The sequence below is a fragment of the Chelon labrosus genome (genome assembly GCF_963514085.1).
Source record: "Chelon labrosus genome assembly, chromosome: 19".
Taxonomy (NCBI): domain Eukaryota; kingdom Metazoa; phylum Chordata; class Actinopteri; order Mugiliformes; family Mugilidae; genus Chelon; species Chelon labrosus.
In genome coordinates this window covers 2,444,112-2,465,138 of record NC_140352.1, presented here as the reverse complement: position 1 = coordinate 2,465,138, position 21,027 = coordinate 2,444,112, and the positions used below count along the sequence as shown (strand labels likewise).

Genomic DNA, 21,027 nt, shown 5'->3' with positions numbered 1-21,027 from the left:
GCACAAATTCCTTCACTTGTAATTTTACATCTTCACTATGTCTGTGAAGGTTCTCAGTCATCCAGGTCATGGTATATCCAAAAAAGGTTCAAAAAAGACAACTGGACTGGATTATTAATAGTGAAGATGTATCCAAAAAAGGTTCAAAAAAGGCAGATTTGTAGAGTTTTTTTGAGAAAAGGTTTCACCACTCATCCAAGTAGCTTCTTCAGTTCTAGGGGACTGGTGGGAAGTCTGAGGGAAGAGGACGGGGACAAAAAGAGTCCCCCCCCCCCCCCCCCCCCCCCACAAGGGGGACGCTTGTAAGCCTGAGAACACCATCCCAACTGTGAAGTATGGGGTGGTAGCATCATGTTGTGGGGCTTTTTTGCCGCAGGAGGAACTGGTGCACTTCATAAAATAAACGGCATCACGAGGAGAGGAACATTATGTGGAAATATTGAAGCAATATCTCAAGACATCAGCCAGGAAGTTAAAGCTTTGGCGCAAATGGGTCTTCCAAATGGACAATGACCCTAAGCATACTGCCAAAGTAGTTACAAAGTGGCTTAAGGGCAACAAAATCAATGTTTTGGAGTGGTCACCACAAAGCCCCAATCTCAATCCCATAGAAAATTTGTGGGCAGATCTGAAAAGGTGTGTGCGAGCGAGGTGGCCTACAACCCTGACTCAGTTACACAAGTTCTGTCAGGAGGAATGGACCAGAATTCCAGCAGACTATTGCGAGAAGCTTGTGGAAGGATACCCAAAACGTTTGACCCACGTCATACAGTTTAAAGGCAATTCTACCAAATACTAAGGAAATGGTCACACACTGTAATATTTCGCCTTCAGCTTTGATTATAGCACACATTCTCTGTGGTATTGTTTGGAGCCCCATGAATCCCGGCATTGTCATCTTGGAATATGCCCAAAAAAAATCCATTGATGGAATAACCTGGTCATTCAGTATATTCAGGTAGTCAGCTGACCTCATTCTTTGGGCACATAATGTTGCTGAACCTAGACCTGAGCAACTGCAGCAACCCCAGATCATAGCACTACCCCCACAGGCTTGTACAGTAGACATTAGGCATGGTGGGTGCATGACCTTATCTGCCTCTCTTCTTACCCTGATGCCCCCATCACTCTGGAACAGGGTAAATCTGGACTCATCAGACCACATGACCTTCTTCTATTGCTCCAGAGTCCAATCTTTATGGTGGCTGGCAAATTGAAGCCTTTTTTCCGGTTAGCCTCACTGATTAGTGGTTTTCTAAAGGCTACACAGCTGTTCATTCCCAATCCCTTGAGTTCCCTTCACATTGTACGTGTGGAAATGTTCTTACTTTCACTATTAAACATAGCCCTGAGTTCTAATGTTGTTTTCCTTCCATTTGATTTTACCAACCCTTTAAGTGATCGCCGATCACGATCAATCAGGATTTTTTTCCTACCACATTTCTTCCTGGAAGATGATGGTTCCCCACTATCCTTCCAGTATTTAATAATGCGTTGGACAGTTCTTAACCCAATTTTAGTAGTTTCTACAATCTCATTAAATGTTTGCTCTGCTTGATGCATGCCAATGATTTGACCCTTCTCAAACAGACTAACATCTTTTCCAAGACCAAGGGATGTGTCTTTCAACATGGTTGTTTAAGAAATGAGAAGCTACTCATTGCATCAGTTGGGGTTAAATAACTTGTTGCCAGCTGAAACATAATCACCCATGCAGTAATTATCCAATAAAAGGCTCCTACCTGTTTACAAAACTGATCTATAAAACAGTTATAGTATTTAATCTCATGCTGCCTTCTGCTGTTACAAAAGTAAATCTCCACGATTGCAGAAACTTGTTCTTTTAAAGGTGAGATATGTTAGAAATTCTATATTCAAGTCGGCAAAACAAAAGTTCACCTGCCGCCGTAAAAACACGAGGATCTGTTTCAACTCATGAAGCTCAGTTAAGACTAAAGATCATTCCTTCTTTCAACTAAATAACTAGATTCAGATCAATTGTCATTTTAAGTTAATTGAGTCAAGTTTGTGGTGAAAACACAGAGAGAGGCCAGAACCATGAAAGCAAAATTAGTTTAATACAAACTCAAAACCCAGAAAGACAAAACAACTCAAACTCAAAAGGAAGCTCCAATGTAGGACAAACAGGGGTAACATCACATATGACTTGACAGAAGACAAAAACAAAGGCAGGGTTTTATATATATATGTGGGCTGATGAAATAATGAGAGAAAGGTGAGACTAATGAGGGGTGGAGCATGCAGATAAAAGGCACAAGGTAAGACAAGTGAGGCGGGAACAAAAACAGGAAGTAAAACTTAAAACAAAATTTTAATTGACTGTGAGAATATCTGGCAGTTGCATTTCAATTAATATACTTGTATTATTATCATGACTTATAGTTATGTGATTCGATCTCTTGTTTGATTGCAATTATAATTTAATTTGTAGTTAGTGAAGGAATATTCAGACAAAGATGGTAATAGACAAGTTCACAGATTTATCTAACGTTTAGATCATCGACACCTTTGATTATTGATTTATTTTAACCTTATTTTATAACTGGACCACGTCTGGTCTCTAGATCAGAGTCTTAGCTGTCAGCAAACTGATGAGCAGAGTCACCATCGCTGTCAGACGGCAGGAAGCAGAGCTTGGCATTTGGATTTCTGAAAGAACAAGAACCAAAGTTTACTGTGTCAGTCAGAGCTCCAGGTCAGGGGTCAAACATGTCAAAACCTTCCAGACGAGGGTCCAAGATGGCCCCACAGGATGAATTTGCAAAGGAAGACGGGGAGAAGAAGAAGGAGGAAGGAGGAAGAGAGAAAAGAGGATGAGGATAAGTAGATTGAGAAGTAGGAGAAGAGGAAGGAGGAGGAGGCTGACTTAGATGAGAAACATTGCAGAAGAAGGGGAGGATGAAGAGGAGGAGGGGGAGAAGGAAGAAACCAGAACTAAACACTAGATGGCAGCACTGAGCTGGATGTTCCTGCTCTGTGTCCTAAACAAGAATCTGAGGGGACAGCTTTACCTCTCCCAGTCCTGCCGTGTGGACTCATGACCAGCGGTCCCAGTGAGATGGCTGCAGCGTTTTCAGGCTTCACGTCCCTCCTGACACGCCCATGGTAACCAGGGTAACAGTGCTGCAGGAAAAAGAAATCAACATTAAAGGATGTCTCTCACTACAACCACCGACTCAATAATATCTGAACGTACAGCCGTGCAGTCGTTGTTGCTCAAGAGACACAGGTGGACTTGACAGTGCAGGTAGATGGTTGTGAAGTTGGTGAAGGTGAACATCCTGAAGGAGAAGCGGGCTGCGGTGGAGACGCCGTTCTGGATCAGCTCCACTGTCCCATCTGCTGGGTTAGGACACCTGGAAGACAGAGACGTCCGGGTTACAACTAACGCCCAGAGAGAGCAGCTGGGTCGTTTAGACGAGGTGGAAGGAGCTCTTTTACTCTGCAGTGATGAGATCCCAGCGCACAGGGTAGTCTGCGATGTTGACCGGCGTGGCCCAGCAGGAGTCCAGGATGGTGGAGATCTGGTGCGGATCGACGCCATCCGTCCGTACCTCCACATACAACGTCTGGTCCACATCCATGTCGATGTTCCTGCTGCTTGCCAGAGAGAAGCGGAAGCCAGCGTCCTCGTAGGGGATCATTCTGATGTTATAGCGTCCCTGGCCGGAGGGAAGCTTCTTCCTCACAATGCTGCAAGAAAACAACACGTACAGGAATCAGGTTTGTGGAGCGAATACAGTCTACATGACATCTGTTAGACTTGATAGAATCTCTGTTACATGTTCTGGTGGCACACAGGGCTCAGGGGGCGGTGTCATATTCAGAACAAATGATCTATGTCACAAATGGCTCAAATTTGAAAAGTAATCACGGTTATCAAAAAGTGCACTTGTCCAAATGTGGCGTTTAGGATACATTTGGTTTTAAGGGGTAAATAAAGTGGTCATCATGATTCAGGAAGAAAAGCTGATCCATACAAAAATCAATGAAACATGCAGAGAAGACAGGCTTAGTCACCTTTCTATGGGGCTGATGCCCACAGACATGGAAATGGCCTGAGTCAGAGGGTATTCACAGCAGAAACGCAGATTGATCTTCCTCCCACGGCTGATGAGGCTCCCGTGAGGATCCACTTGACCCAGAATGGCGTTCTCATACATGAAATGGGTTCCATTGCTCTGAAAATAGAAAATGATAACAAAGTGCGTGTGTCAGGGGTGTCAGACACATTTTAGTTTGGGGGGGCAACATACAGCCCTATACAAACAACATGATAATATTATAACCTAATATAACCGTTGTATGCCAGTTATACCACAATCTATAATCCTGTTCAGTCTGCATCGATACTGTGACAGCGTTTAGAGCGTACCCTGAGAGTCGTCCCACAGAGCTGGTCATCGTTGTCAAAGTGGAATACCAGGCGTCCGTCCTGGAGCGTCCCACTGCAGGAGTCGTCTCGCAAATGGAGGGCGTCGGTGTGGAAGCCAGCTTCAAACAGCTGGCAGCGGGACACAGACATGGTGCCTGAACTGCTCACACAAGAGATCGATGAGTCTGAAAGAGAGATAAATGGTTTGTACTCAAACAATGCCGGCTACGCTGCAAATTAAATACAGGATTTTAAGAAGAGCCACCCTCACCGTAGCTCTCATTGTTGCGTCGATGATGGTTCTCATCACAGAAGCAGCCGTAGACGCCATTCTTCTCACCACACCACTCGTACTCTGTGCAGTTCAGCTGTTCACAGGGATCTGAGTCAGCATCAGCTGCAGAATGAGTTAGATAGAAACAAATCAGAAAGAAAGAGTTAAAGAAAGTTTTTTTTTATTTTTCTTCTTAATCTCGGATCTTCACGGGTTCCAGCGTAAACATACCACAATGCAGAGCAGAGCGCCACTCTGGGATGTCTAGCCCCGTAACTGAGCAGGTTCTCTCGTAGGCAGCGACGGCAGAACACAGCATGCCGTTTGCTGGGGTGTACAGGCAGAGGTCGTAGACGCAGGAGCTGAAGAAGGGCTGGGGATCAGAGTGCAGGTGACAGGCACTGAATGGGCCACTGGTGTTGGTGATGACGCTGCAGAGTTCTGAGTATTCTTCCACAAAGGTGCAGTCACTCAAACCACCACTTCTCTCATCGGTAGAGCCACATCTAGGGAAAGATATTGTACGTTTGATACTGGGACTTTGTCACAACACGTTTCTATAACTAATTGCTCTATTGCCCATAAAATGTCGAAGTACATGATGTGGATGGAAATATGTGCTAGTTAATCCTTTAATACCTAAAACTAAAAAAAAAGTTTTTCCCTGAGACTGTCACCTTCAGGCTTGCTCTGAGGGTTTCAGACCGGATGTTGTAAAGCGTCTTGAGACAATTTGTACTCTTATTGACGCTATATAAATAAAACTGAATTGAAACTTGAGCTTGTGTTTAGGATATCCTAGCTCACCCCGGTCGGCTTGTGGATGCCTTCCAACTGTCTCCAAAGTCGTTGTCATCTTGTGCCAGCGTGCCATTGCGCAGGACTTTGTCATCCTGAGAGTCACCGTTGAAGTTCCCGCACATCCCGGTGACTCTGTTTCCACGGTTTTGGCCCACTCTGACCAGCAAGGTGCTCCGGCCGTCAAACTGGACTTTTAAGTCATTGGCGTCCACCACTATGTAGCTTCCCTGCCTCATCACCTGAGCTAATGTTCCTGTAGCGATGGGAAGAGACGCCTCCACGTCATTGACCTGGGAGGAAGACAGACAGGAAGTGAGGAGTTGTTGTTGTTGTTGCGTGTGTCCATATCAGACAAATGTTGTCCATCTTGAAAGTAAAAGAAGAGTTTACCTTTACTCGTTTGTTGGGTCCAATCCTGACGTACACACTCTCTGGTTGGTTTGAGAGGTAAATATCCACTGCTGACACAAAGGACACACGGTTGTTGCCGCGGTGATTGTTGGTGGCGATTACCCTAAACTGGGTTTCATTGGTCCCGTGGCTCACACTCTCTGTGATGGTGTAGGAGCACGTTCCCTGGAAATGAGCCAGCGCTCCATCAAAGGTGACGTAGTGTGGGTCTCCCCACACGGTGCAAGTGGACAAGGTGTCAAAACAGCCCAGCTGGCCATTTCTGATGGTGCACTCTTGTGCAGGAGTACAAGACGTAGCAGAGCAGCGCAGGTCGTTGGGAGCATGGCATTCACAACGCTGGGAGCAGCCATCGGTCCAGAAGGTCTCACCGTCCTGAAGCATGTCAGAAGAAGAAGACACTTTCAAAATAAAAACACTGTGAAGGAATGTGGGCAATGAAGAGGAACCCGTTAATTCCATCTTTAGCTTCTTTGTCTTGGTCCTTTGGAACCTTAATGATAGCAAACACCTGTGACATAAGTTTCATCCCTTTCCTTCGACCACTTTAATATCTTCCCTTCAACACTTTCCATCCCTTCCCTTTGACACTTTTCTGTCCTTCAACAGTTTTCATCCCTTCCCTTGGAAACTTTTGTCCCTTCCTTTCAACAATTTTCATCCCTTCCCTTCAACACTTTTCATCCCTTTCCTTTGACATTTTTCATCCCTTCCCTTCAACCCCTCTAATCCCTCCATCCATTTTCTCCTCACCTCCTGTCGGCCAATTGAATCAAATTGCATCAGTTAAGGTGTGGTCTTTGTTAGTGAACTGTGAATCAACTTGATCAGATTGTTTTAGACAAACACAGATGAAGTGATTTAAACGTGTCTTACATTATAGTAGAAACCATCGTATTGGCAGCCACAGCTTTCCACAGGGACACAACTAGATCCACTCCTTCGGAAGCCTTCGTCACAGAAACATCCCTCGGAGCAAACCTGCTCACAGGTGGCATCAGTGCTATGGGCACAGGTGTGGCCACAGTCAGTACCACACAGCTCATAATGGCTGTTGGCTGGACAGTCAAGTCCTTAATAAGTGAGGAAGACAATAACAGGTGTCATTTCAAAAAACCGCAACGCTTTACAGACACATCTACCCATTCGCTCACACAAGCGCTCAAACATTCATACACCAGTGTCATGCACTTGGAGCAACCTGTGGTTCAGTGTCTTGCTCAAGGACACTTCGGCATGTGGTCCACATACCACTGAGCTACAACCGCCCCTGGTTTACTCACTGCATGTGGTGTTCTGTCTCCAAGGGTAGATTTGGACATTAGCTGACTGACAGGCGCTGATGTACGTTTCGATGGCCCTGCACAGAAGATCCTGGCCTTGATTTCCCAACACACAAACGTCAAACACGCAGTCATTGAAATATGGCGTTGGGTCCACCTGCTCGTGGCAGAAGCTGAACGGGCCGTCTGCTGCTCGAATCACCTGACACTGAGCTCGAGCAGGACCCTCATCAGTGCAAAGGGGGCAGGAGGAACCACAGCCATCGCTGCAGGTGTAGTTGCCAGGCACCTTCCAAGCTGATCCAAACTCGTGTGGCCCGGTGACTGTTGCTCCAGTTGGAGTTCGGAATTCGTCATTGGGATTACCATTAAAGTTCCCACATAGTCCACATGTTTGTCCTCTAATGAAGATAATGAAGAGAAATTAAATAAATCAGTCAGACTAAAGACGATTATTATATTTTGTCCTGCACATAAAACATGTTCTTTTGTTGCAAGCACAATAGAAAAGTTGTCTGGTTCAACCAATGATCCACTTAAAAGGCATGTTAACATATTTAAATATTAAAACTACCAAACAGGTGTAACATTTTCTTTCTTTGCCCTGGTCCTAGGCAACACTTGAGCGCTGTGGTTGTGTAGAAAATGTAAGTCGTTAAACTTATTTTGAGCTCAGGTGATTGGCAGATACCTGTAATTTGAAGGTACAGAAATAGACACTGTACTCGATCCATCGTACATGACACTCAGGCCAAAATCAGCTCTGACAACTGTTTGAAATCCATTAGCATAGATAGACACAAGACTTCCATTCAAAAGAACTGGCAAGTTTCTTGTTACTCCATTTACCTATAGGATTGAAAAAAAAAATGGAACAACAAAAAAGTTTCTTGACAGACTACTGAACCTTGTGGCCGATATCAATAAAGGAATGTGAGAGTTTAACAGTTTTATAGTAGTACACAATATTGTCTGATACCAAAGAGTAAAGAATGGTCTCTAGTGAACGATAGTTTGGCTTTTCAGGCTGTTTTCACAAAATTATACGAATCACAAATTATTTGGACATGGTTCAGCTCACCTCCACCATACCACTCCTGCCTCTGGACATGTGCACTTGATAGCCCCACACATTCACAAAAACGTCAGCGGTGATGGAAACTGGAAACCCGAACCACGGCTCGTTCTTAGCTTCCACAGAAAACTCTCTGAGCCCGCCGGTCACGTTACAAGCTGTCGCCAGGACATAGCGGCAGGTTCCCTGGAAGTCGTAGGCCATGCCATCAAAGGTGAAGTAGTGAGGGTCTCCAGAGGCAGAGCAGGTGCCGTGAGGGCTGGGGTGGCAACCAAACTCGGCCTCCACCACACGGCAGGACTCCTGAGGACCACAGGAGCTGGGGGTACAGTGGACTAGCCCAGTGGTGCCATTACAGGTACAGAAGCTCTGACACAGTTCGCTGTCCCAGAACTGTTCGCCACTTTGGCGGTAGCGTCCTTGGTGGGAGCATCCACAGGCTGTAGGCGGGACACACTGGTTGCCATTGAGGACAAAACCATCGTCACACTGGCACCCTTCCTGGCACTGAGTGTCACAGGGGAAGGGGAACGAGAGGCTGGGGCAGGCGGAAGGGCAAGAGCTTCCACAGAGTTCATAGTGGCTGTTTAGAGGGCAGCTTTGCGCTAAAGAAAAACAAAACAGTTTATTTAATGAAGTTATTATAACTTAAGTTCTGGAACAAAACCACGTCCCCATATCATTCTATTTCCCACGCTGACCTATAAAGGTGTGTCCAAACCTTGTCTCTCTCTGTTTTTTCCAGTTCTCAACACCCACTAACCCCATCCCTCTCTTTTCTTTTCTTCTGCTTCCATTTTTCATTACAGCAACCAGGGGGACAAGGAGCTGAAGGTCCCTGAGTTGTGGCACCATCCTGAGTCTCACTCCCTGGGTTCCTCTACCATCATCCATTTACACATTTCGCCCGATCATGTCTTCCCCTCAAATCTTTGCATACCGTTCCCTCAACCCATTTCATCCCATCCCCTCCAACCCCTTTTCATCCCATCCCCTCAATACTTTTCATCCCAGTCCCTCTGCCACTTTTCCTCTCATCCCCTCGACCCTTTTCATTCCATCCATCCTATCTCCTCAACCGTTTTCATCCCATCTCCTTGACCTGTTTCTTCTCATCCCCTTCGACAGTTCTCATCTCTCCATTCATTTCTTTCACATCCTGTCTACCAATAAACTTCTTTCCATCAATTAAGGCGTGGTCTTCTTTGCTTACCGCATCCAGTTGCATTCCTCCACTGTCCTAGGGAAACGCCGTTCTGTTGACACATTAGGGCATAATCTCTTAGGACCTCACACAGAGTTGATGCCGGATCACTCGAACCGGTCAGGATCTCCACACAAGCGTCCACCTGCTCCAGTGGGTCCACCGTGGCCCAACACGGTTCAAACGGCCCTAGTGGTGAGCTGATAATGCCGCAGTACTCACTGGAATTGTAATTAGTTGTTGGATTACGATTCGTGTTTTCTACACAGTGTGCAGCTAAGGAGCCGTCTCGCCAACTGTCCCCAAACTCCTGAGAGCTGTTGACCAGGATGCCATTAGGTGTACGGAAGTCATCGTCTGGGAGACCGTCATTATCACCACAGAGTCCACCGAGTGAACCGTTGTAGACGCCAGGGGCGGTGACACGCACAAAGTGAGGCCAGACTGTCTGCACAGTTACACCAAAGGAAGTCTGAATGATGATGCTGTGGATGTTGCTGTGGTAGATGCGGATACTGTTGGAGCCAGAGCTGAAAGGAAGTCTGGTCAGCTGACCATTGACCTAAAAGACATTCAAAACAACCTGTCAACTTCTCCCTGTGACAAGAGTGTTCATTAAAATAAATAGAAAGAAAACAAGTACGAAAAATTTCAAATGTTGACTCTGTTGACTCTGAGAGCCCTGCACAAGATTTCCAATGTGCCTGGACTGTTGGTTTATGCACAAATGGCCAAGTAAAGAACCTTGAACCTTAAAATGTTTAAAATGAGATCATAACATGCAAGAGGGAGAAGAAGGGGAAAGAGGAAGGGGATGAGGAGCAGGACAAGAAGAGGGAAGAGTAGAAGAAGAAGGAAGAAGATAGGAAGATGAAGAGGAAGAGGAAGAAGAGGCTGATGAGGAGAAGCAGATGGGGAATGTGGAAGATGAAAAAGAGGAAGAAGGAAGAAGAAGAAGGGGTAGGATGCAGGCCTAGATGAGAAAGAGGAGGAGAGAAAAGAGGATGAAAAGAAGTAAATAGGGAAGGAGAAGAAAGTAGAAGGAGAGAAAGAGGACAAAGTGGAAGAAGAGAGGAAGGAGAAGGAGGAAGATGAAGAAGAAGAACAAAAGAGTGCAAAAATTATTCAATAAAACTGTCTCATATTCTTAATTTGTCCTCTAAGAGTTGTTGACATAACACAAACCTGAGAAACCAGAACTAAACACTAGATGGCAGCACTGAGCTGACATTACACTTATTTTTATTAAAAAATGTACCCAAACAAAGACACATTTCGTTTTAAAAGGTTAATCACTATTTTTAGTTTCATCTTTCCCTGGTGTCATGAACTGATTTTTAAAAACATTTCAGGTATTTACCTTCACGTTGCTGCTGCTTGACATCTCAATGGAGACTTGCGTTCCCTGCGCCTCAAACTTTACCATTCTGGCAAAACCCTGCTGACCTCTCGGCTCTTTTTCTGCTGTTACCACAAAGTGCGGGTGACTGGACAGTCCCATTACTCTGGAGAGGGTCAGTCGACACGCTCCTGGATACTGGTACGTGAGCCCATCAAACGTATGATAGGACCCCGGGCCTCGTATCCAGCACGTGGAGTAGCTGTTGGGTCTGCATCCTCTAACTCCCTCCTCCACACTGCATGATTCAAGTGGGCCACAGCCATGGGATTGACAAGACATGATGCCGTGACTGCAGCTACAGCGCCTCTCACAGTCGTCGCCGAGGATTACGGTTTCTCCAGAGCGGTAGTAGAGACCCTCAAAGCTGCAGCCGCACTCAGCATAAGGGACGCAGACCCCACCACTGAGGATGTAGCCTGGATCGCAGACGCAGCTTTCCTGATTGGGAAGAGGGCAGTTTTGGTTGGCAGTGGGGTTGACACATGTAGGTGGACATCCTGTGCCTGCAGACTCAAAGTGGCTGTTGGCAGGGCAGGGAATTTCTGCATGGAAAACGAAACAACACTTGACATTATGGAGATGTTACCTAAAGAAAACATTCTGAATGACTGAGAGACGTACCACAGAAGCCAGGCTCCCTCCAGCTCGGTAGCTGGATACCCTTCTGCTGACACTGACTTGCATACACATTCAGGGCTTGACACAGAATGGGCTGGTACCCTTCTCCTATACACAGATCAAACACACAATTCTCCATAAAGGTCTGTGGAGGAAGTTGTTGGTGGCAAGCAGCAAACGGCCCAGAACTGCTCTGGAGGATACCACAATGGGCGGCATCACTGTACAATGATGTTTGAAGCTGAGAACATGCAGCGCAGTCCTGGCCTGCACACTGGACCTCACAGCCGGGTTCATCATCCAGTCCCTGCCAGCTGTTGGCAAACACCACATCAGAGTCCACGAGCTCGCCGTCACGGGTTCGGAAGTCATCTTGAGGGTGATTGTTGAAGTTTCCGCATAGGCCGCAAGTTGCGTTCTGGTAAGTGTAGGGCACACTGATCTGGACATAGTGGTTTGAGTCGTAGGATACCAGTAAGCCAAAGTTGGTGCTGACAACCACAGAAAAGCCTGACTCGTAGACCTGGATGGTTCCGTTGCTAAGAGAGAACGGAGTCGCAGCAAAGTTTCCATTAACCTGTGAAAGCATAAAAATGATCAGAATTAAAAATATGAACAAAACACAAACACAGGGAGGAAAGTGGAAACCTGGTTTTTAACACGAACCTTTGCCTCACCATGACGCCCTTTGACAAGCTCAATGGTTTCATTATACACGTACACTTTGACCAGTCGCGTCCAAGCGACATGAGTGCTGCCTCTGTGCTCGTTCTTGCCCTCTATCCTGTAGTAGGGCATCCCCATGTTGCACTGCTCAGAGAGAACATAGGTGCAGGTGCCCTGAAAGTGAAACAAAGTTCCGTCGAAGGTGTAGTAGTGAGGATCGCCGCTTATGGTGCAGGTGCGCCTCTGCACCGTCTGGCAGGAGTACTGAAAGGAAGATGGCCGGCAGATCTGGGAGAAGGAGCAGGGCTGGCTGTGACACTGCAGACCGGTGGAAGTGCAGGTGCATTTCTGAGAACAGGTGCTGTCGCTCCAGAATGAGTCACCCAGCTGCACAGCTTGACCTTTAAAGAAAATGAAAACAAGGCAAGCTCTGTTACTGGTTAAACAAGATGACCTCCTGGGTTGTTCTGCTGATATGTTGGTATCATCTTGTTCTATCACAGAGAAGGACAGGTGTATCTCCAGCGTTTGTATTTTGTACTTTTACTCTAGTGTCTGTTATGGTCTCACCATTGAAAGTGCAGCCTCTAGATCCATGGTCAATCCGGAAAGCCCAGCGACCGGTAATGTTAACGTTGCTGCCGAGGCTGAAAGCTGAGTTGTTGCCTGTTGCATTACTGGAGAATGATCCGGGGATCGTGTAATGATGAGGAGAACCGGCTGTGTCATATCCAGCCTAGAAATAAAAATGAAATGTTTGTTTACTTTTGGATTTGTAGTGGAATCCAGTGCATTTTGAATATATATATATATATATATATACATCATTTTTTGCACTTTACTAAATTGATTGTACCCACAGGCCGTACGTTTGACACCCCTGCTTTAAATAGTTCTAACCTGCACAGGAAAAGATGATGAGGCAATAACCCCGTAGTTCATCAGCACAAATGAGTACTGGCCACCAGAGATCAAGACTGCCTGGAATGTTGTTCGCTGAACGAAGAAAAGAAAAATAACAGTTGTTGTTTTTATAGTTTATATGATAATAGATAAATCTTTTATCATATAAAATGAGATTACTCACTGTTCCAGTGTTTGGATAGTAGGGCACCTCATACCATGTTGCTACAAAGACCCACGCTGCGTTAAAGTTCAGTCCTGGGAAGTACTCATTAATGTCGGCAGTAGCTTGTTGGAGAACGCTGCCGTTGGTGTACTGGTTGTAGTAGATATGACCGGTGAGTCTGTTATCTATATCTGTCCAGAAAGGAGCAATGATGTCTCTGGTTCCATACATTGGAAACCGCTGAGGTATGTACATGAACCACGGGTTGTTAAAGGTCAGGTCTCCGTTGTGATTGACCTGGGAAAATAAAAATAGTTTAATTTAAGCAAAAGAGAAAGAGGTGTAAGGTTTTCAGTACAAGAGAAATGTCAGCATATAATGTAATCATTCTATACAGTATCTCACAAAAGTGAGAACACCCCTCACATTTTTGTAAATATTTTATTATATCATTTCACGAGACAGCACTGAAGATATGACACTTTGATCCAATGTAAAGTAGTCCGTGTACAGCTCGTATAACAGTGTAAATTTGCTGTCCCCTCAAAATAACTCAACACACAGCCATTAATGTGTAAACCACGTGCAGGAATTATTTATACGTACATAAATCTGGTTGTAGGACAGTCCAAAGTACACAAAAGGTCGTTTCAGGATAATTCTAGGAGAGCTTCCATCCAGAGCTCGAGAGCTCTCTGTTCCCAGGATTGGATAGAGGGGGCCTGGAAAAGACGAAAGCTGCTTTTAACATTTCTAGATCACCACACCAGACTATTAACATCCATCATCCTCCACGCCTGGTGTGTCACAACAGGAACAAAACAAGAAAAGCACAGGTGAATACAAACTACTGAGAAACAATCAGGATTCCATAACTGAAAATAAATGCAGCCGACATGCAGTGATAATGAAGTACAAAACCTTTTTAACACCAGAGTCTTTGCTTTAAGTCTAAACATAATATATAAGCATGTTACTGTATATCTTTAAGTGTTATATATAAATTAGGGGTGGGACTCGATTAAAAAAAAAAAATCTAATTAATTAGAGGATTTGTAATTAATTAACCTCTATTAATCACATTTTAATCGCATAGCAATATTTGCCTTGACATGTCTCGTCCATACTCGGACCGGGACTGCTCACGCTAACAGCTCTCGCGGTTTGCATTTAGATGAAACCGTAGGGTGGTATGCAAACTTTTTCTTTTCTGTTTTTTTTTCTGTTTTGCACAATTTGCACAAAACCTCGCTTTTATCGAGGCTTCCATCAGGTAGTTTTTTTTTAAACAGAATTTTCCTTCCATCAGTCCTAGCAACATGCTTTCATCCGATTCCTCCATTGTGGTAGCCGTTAGCTAAGCTAAAGTCCCACCCCTAATATAAATACTAGGGATGGGACTTCAATGCGTTAATTACGATTAATTAATTACAAAAAATTAACACATTACAAGTTAACGCATTTAATCGCAGTTTACATTCCAAACAACGCAGAACCTTTGTCAGTGCACGATTTCCTGGTACACTGATTACACTGATGCACAGTCAGAGCTCAGCTAATGGCAACCAAAATGGAGGAATTGGATGAAAGCACGTTGCTAGGACTGATGGAAGGCAAATTTTATTTAAAAAAAACTACCTGATGGAAGCCTTGATAAAAGTGGGTTTTGTGCAAATTGTGCAAAAAAAAAAAGAGTTAGCATACCACCGAAGCACTTCAACCCTACGGTACCATCTAAATGCAAAGCATGTTGCAGTGAGCACAGAAACCACCAGAGCTGTTAGCGCTAGCAGTCCCAGTCCGAGTACGGACAAGATGTGTTGGCGGCCCAAACTTTTTTTTTTTTACCATTTAAAGTAATACTGTTCTGAAAAAGTACTTAAAGTACTAAAAATTTGCCTAATTTCTATCAAAACTGTTAAAAGAATGATGCTAATTTACATTCAGTTTTATGATAAAGCAGAATAATTCTATGGGTTTATAGGCTGTGCACAGCCCTTACCTAAACATAAAAAAGGAAGTAAGAAAGCAAGTCCATCTGTTCAGGGTGGTTTTCATGTGTTTTTAGTTTTTTAATCATGATACTTGGCTACGAGGCAGCGTATGAACTGAGGTTGAGACAGTGAATTCTTAGACCTGACACATATTGAGTGTGGTACGATCAGGGAAGTAGAAGAAAGTGGAACTTTTTGAGAAAAATACTTTATACTGAAGATTGTTTTGTGTTTCTTTCCTTTTTGTATGCGCAAATAAGATGAAGAGTACTTAAAGTACTTAAAATGGCACTTTAACTTTAGGTCAGTTTTGGCCAGAGATATTTTCTTTCTTCTACTACTGTTTTGAATTTAAATGCAATTAAATGCATTTTTTTTGCATTAAAATAGTTTGAGTTTACAATATTCATGTCTGTGTCTATTATTTGATTCAGTCGTCCACTAAAATCCATTTAAATTTAAAAATGTTGCTTTTTGGGGCAAATATTGCTATGAGATTAAAATGTGATTAATTGAGATGAATTAATTACAAAGCCTCTAATTAATTAGATAATTTTTTAATCAAGTCCCGCGTGATTAAAAATCATATTTGGTCAAATTAGCTTAGCATTTAGACTGGAATCAAGAAAATGTGTAGCTAGCCTAAAACCTGCCATTAAGAGCTTCAGTCAGCAAAGAAGAGTTTCTTTTCCAAAAGCTGACTAGACTTAAATGAAACTAAGGTAATTAAAACTAACTGCCTTTATCAACACTAAGTAATACTAATAATCTTCCTACATCCAAAAGACACATTACTGCCCTACACGATGGTATTACATCGTCTTAGTTTTGTTATTTCCTCATGCAGCACTGACCTCATAGTGGTAGTACCAAACAAATACTTACCGCTCTCACAACGATTGGTACCAGCGCTGTAGTAATCACCAGGCAGACACAAGCATATAAAGGTCTGATTGGCATGAGCCTCACATGTGCTTCCTGGGCCACAAGGGTTATTATTACAGGGATCTTGAAATGAAAAGAAGCATCATGTGAGTACTGGTATTGTTGTTGAAGAAGATGTGACCTGTGGCTGATGTTGTTGGGGTAGTACCTGGAGCTGGTGTTGGAACCGCTGTATTACCAGGAGCTACTGTAGTACCAGGAGCTGCTGTTGGAGCCGATGTAGTACCAGGAGCCGCTGTAGTAAACCAATGGTTTATGTTTTTATTTTTTTTAACATGACACTTAGCTACGAGGCAGCGTATGAACTTATCTATGTCGCCCACACTGAGGTTGAGACAGTGAATTCTTAGACCTGACACATATTGAGTGTGGTACGATCAGGGAAGTAGAAGAAACTGGAACTTTTTGAGAAAAATACTTTAAACTGATCTAAAATATCTGAATGAAGAAAAGGTGAAGGTAATTAAGTGTTGTTTCATGTTGCTTTCCTTTTTATATGAACAAATAAGATGAAGAAACAAAGTAATGTCTTCCACATCAATAAGTCCCACTAATGAACACCCAGAACTAAAACCAGTTCCTGCATCTGTCTAATAAAGGTCGTATAAATCTCATGCTGGGTTTTTAAGCATGTAAAGCATTAACCAGACCAGAGACCAATGTTTTAATGTTTCAATATAAACTGGAATAATCTGAAATTCGATAAAAGATGCTGAAATAAAAAGACGAGGATATTTCTCTCAGTTGTAGAGTTTACGTGATGAAGGAGTTTTTGATCGTCTCCTCCTCATCAACATTAAAGACTTTGCATGTGTTGGATTTCATAAAATCAGGATACTTAACAATAATTGCAGCAACTATCCAAAGGACAGAACAGAATATGAAGTTTTGAGCCATTTTCAATAAATGGAAGCATAAAACTTCAGCAAAAGAAAGACAGATGCTGAGAGCTACGAGTGGACGAGGCTTCAGCACTGAACAACCTTGGAGGATGAGAGTTCAAGTGTCTTGGACTGATGGTTTTAATTATTAGTCACTTCTCTTAGCATGGGCGCCACACCCGTGGGTGATCTTTCAGCAAGATGATTTCACACAACAATAACAATATTTGCCCCAAAAAGCAACATTTTTTTATTTAAATGGATCTTAGTGAACGACTGAATCAAATAATAGACACAGACATGAATATTGTAAACGAAAGCTCTTTTAAGCTCCGGAAAATGCATTTAATTGCATTTCAATTGAAAACTGTAGAAAAAAGAAAGAAACTTGATGATCTCAAGCGATCATAAAGGGGTCCATGCCGTGGCGAAGTCGTCCCTGAGCGGGACACAGAGGCATAAGTCACCAGTAGCGCCCCCTATAGACCATACTGCACAAAACTTGGTGGGCTTGTAAGGAGTCATCCACAGATTATTATTGTCAAATGTCGAGCAGGTGACTGTGGTGGTTTCTGAGATATAAACATGTCATCAAAATATTAGCTTTGGAGTTATACTGTTGCACGCCATAAAAATTAATTAGCCATTAACTTTGTAATCAATAACCCTGAAATGGACATGGGCCCCTTTATGATCACTCGCGATCATCTCGTCTTATTATTATTCTGTTTAGCCAAGCTAAAAGTGTCTGCCCAGGACAAACTACAAGGGCGTAAGGCATCAAACCTGGTAACTTGGTAGAAGTCCTAGTATGTCACTTTGCCAGGGTGTCAATACACATGCCTTCAGCTAGGTGGTGTTATAATAATCCAATTTACGTTTTGGCTCATATCTCAAGAACCGTGTGCCCTAGAAATAAAAAAAATTCTTTCTCCCTCTGATTCCTTACATAGCCCTGGTTCTAATGGACTATTCCACGCCCATAAATGGCTATTTAATTTTTACGGCGTGGCACAGTATAACTCCAAAGATAAAATTTTGATGAAGTATATACCCAGACTTAATCAAATTTCAGATCATTGATAATAATATGATTCTGTACAAGCACCCCAACTTTTGTGACCCTTGGGCTCTAGGGGGCGCTACACAAGCAGTCTTTCAGTATCTCAAAAGCTGTAAGGCCTATAACTTTTGAAATATTTACCTAATCCTTTTGAAACTTAGCAGCCGTCATTGTAATATGTTTGCGTACAATCGTGGCAAGTCTCATGAAATTCGAGCAGTAGGGGGTTCTACAACCATTACATGTTTATATCTCACAAACCACCACAGTAAACTGCTTGAAATGTGACTATAACAATCTGTGGATGACTCCTTACAAGCCCACCAAGTGCCATGTGATGCAATATGGTCTGTAGCGGACGCTACTGGTGACGTGCAAATATTTGAGTCCTATCTCCTACTCATTTGGCAAACCCAGCTTTCCCCTAGTTCACTTGTCAGCCAAAGGATTCCTCCACAAACACTATGCCTCCTTTCAGGCCGTGTCCAACCCACTGATGCCTCTGCGTCCAGCTCAGGGACAAATTCACCACGGCATGGACCCCTTTATGATCGCTTGCGATCATCTAGTTCTTTTTCGTCCTTTTTACCAAAATGGATTAATCAGATGAAAGAACGTTGCTAGGACTGATGGAAGGCAAATTTTATTTAGAAAAACTACCTGATGGAAGCCTTGATGAAAGCGGGGTTTTGTGCAAATTGTACAAAAAAATAAATAAATAAATAAAAATTTAAAGAGCTTGCATACCACCAAAGCACTTCAACCCTACAGTACCATCTTAATGCAAAGCATGTTGCAGTGAGCACAGAAACTGCCGGAGCTGTTAGCGCTAGCAGTCCCAGTCCGAGTACAGACAAGACACATCGGCAGCCCAAACAAACCTTTATTTACCATTTAAAGTCAATCCTGTTCTGCAAAAGTACTTGAAGTACTTAAAATTGCACTTTACCTTTAGGTCTGCTCAGTTTTGACCAGGGATATTTTCTATCTTTTTCTACTGTTTTGAATTGAAATTAAATTAAATGCATTTTTTCAGACATTAAAAGAGTTTGAGTTTACAATATTCATGTCTGTGTCGATTATTTGATTCAGTCGTCTACTAAAATCCATTTGAATTAAAAAATGTTGCTTTTTGGGGCAAATATTGTTATGAGATTAAAATGTGATTCATCAAGATTAATTGATTACAAAGCCTCTAATTAATTAGATCTTTTTTTTTTAATCGAGTCCCACCCCTGATAAATACAAGACATCAGTTTGTAGTCCAGTGGAGGGAGGTGTAAAAGTTTTTGGATTCAGCAAATTAAAAAAGAGTTTCATTCAGCTTACCTGAAAACTGGGGAGTCACTCCACCTATAAAAAACAAACACACACATTCAGTTAGCATTAAAATTAGAGACAGCGAAGATCAGTGAATTTAAATTTAAATTTATTTATTTGAATTTGTCAAATTCTTACTGATCATCCCCAGAAGAAGCACAGGCAGCAAGATTTGATTTGCCATTTTTTAAAGTTCAAAAGTCAAACCTGCAAACATAAGAAAATAAATAAAAATAGATACAAATAAATTAAAATAAAAAGAGGTTTAAATGCATGTCGATCTATATAATAATCGCCACGAATACTGTATTTGCTAGAGCTAGAAGAAAATGTTAGACGTTTGCAAATAATAAAAATTAAATTAAATTAAAATGTACCTTCTGTCATGGGCTTCTTCTCTTCTTTTAACCACATCACAAGTGGAACAGGATGGCCACTCGAAGCCTTTATATAAACGGAAAAGCTGGCACGGGTCCACAGAGCTGTTTGACCAGGTCAGGCTCATTCCAATGTGCTTAAAGAATGATAAGGATCACGTGAGAAACCGTGATCAACAATAATTAAGGACATTTTTTAATTTTAAAATGATGTTGGTGGAAAACGAATATTTATTGTTGTTGATTTATTTATTCTCAGTAAAATAAAGTCATTTTTTTCTTTTTATCAGTTTTCACAGCAGCCTCCTGTCTAAAGAACAATTACAAAAGGTTGGTTTACCTGATAAAAAATATAAAAAAAATAAAAAGATAATCCTCTCACGCAACCTTAGCTGCATACTTTTGGTTTCATCTTCTGCCTATGTCTCAGATTTCTGGTTCACCAGGTGATCCGTGCTCCTGTAACAGGTTTTTCCTCATGGTGCAGATATTTTAACTCAAAAGAACGTCTCGTCCCGTTCCTTCTTATTATTATATGATTAATTAAATCTTAAATAATGCAGCTTTAGTGGAGGAAGTTTTCAGGGTTTGGTCGGTTCCTCCTCAACACTCATCACTGCTGCGTTCCTCAGCTCTCATCTGAAACCCTTTCATGCTTTTAAATATGTAGAGCACGAAGAAATATACTTTACACTATTATACTTTCAAAGTTGTGCAGTGTCACAACATCATCATTCATTCATTCTCTGTAACTGCTTGTCTTCTGGAGAGTCATGGGGGGGGGGGGGGGGGGGGTTCTATCACAGGGCTAACACAGAGACACTCACACCTACGGCCAATTTAGAATCACCAATGAACCTAACCAGCATGTCTTTGGACAGTGGGAGGAAGCTGGAGAACCTGGAGAGAACCCACACAGACACAGGGAGAACATGCAGACTACACACAGAAAGGAAGCAGTCGGCCTGGATTAGAACCCAGAACCTTCTGGCTGTGAGACATCAGTGCTAACCACCACACCACTGTGAGGCCCCACATCGTTGTTAATTATCAGAAAATCACATGAGTCTTTGTTGAATGAACCCTACACTAAGTTCAGGACTGCACCAATAACTTCAACTATGTAAAGTAGGCATGGGTTGATTCTTTCACTGATGGTGGATTTATGACTGACAAATTAAATAATGTCCTCTAAGAGGAAGCAGTTGTTATGTGGTTATGCGGATAAAAACAACACCTGATTTAACT

At 42.9% G+C, this 21,027-nt stretch overlaps 1 protein-coding gene across 1 annotated transcript; it reads right to left on the bottom strand.

Annotated features, from left to right (window-relative positions):
• Nucleotides 1-2,057: 2,057 nt before the first annotated feature.
• On the bottom strand, nt 2,058-19,814 carry LOC311504320 (alpha-tectorin-like). Its single transcript, XM_084567338.1, has 27 exons — nt 19,780-19,814; nt 19,541-19,609; nt 19,412-19,435; nt 16,287-16,373; nt 16,079-16,201; nt 13,806-13,921; nt 13,218-13,496; nt 13,031-13,126; nt 12,701-12,866; nt 12,131-12,531; nt 11,468-12,041; nt 10,805-11,388; nt 9,454-10,006; nt 8,247-8,845; nt 7,857-8,014; nt 7,166-7,566; nt 6,759-6,955; nt 5,862-6,257; nt 5,478-5,761; nt 4,902-5,176; nt 4,668-4,793; nt 4,397-4,581; nt 4,042-4,202; nt 3,463-3,714; nt 3,218-3,377; nt 3,033-3,144; nt 2,058-2,670 (listed from the first exon to the last, which is right to left on the bottom strand). Exons 2-27 carry the CDS (start codon nt 19,584-19,586, stop codon nt 2,582-2,584), a joined length of 6,444 nt encoding a protein of 2,147 aa, XP_084423464.1. The 5' UTR covers nt 19,587-19,609; nt 19,780-19,814; the 3' UTR covers nt 2,058-2,581.
• Between the last annotated feature and the right edge of the window lie 1,213 nt (nt 19,815-21,027).

Bases quoted from the DNA above. Each gene is read 5' to 3' on its own strand.
- LOC311504320 (XM_084567338.1), bottom strand. From the start codon at position 19,586: ATGGCAAATCAAATCTTGCTGCCTGTGCTTCTTCTGGGGATGATCA. The intron at 10,007-10,804 runs GTAAATACCTGA...AATGTCTTTTAG, and splicing joins CAAGCAGCAGCAACGTGAAG to GTCAATGGTCAGCTGACCAG. The intron at 5,762-5,861 runs GTAAACTCTTCT...TCTTCCTCCCAG, and splicing joins GACCCAACAAACGAGTAAAG to GTCAATGACGTGGAGGCGTC.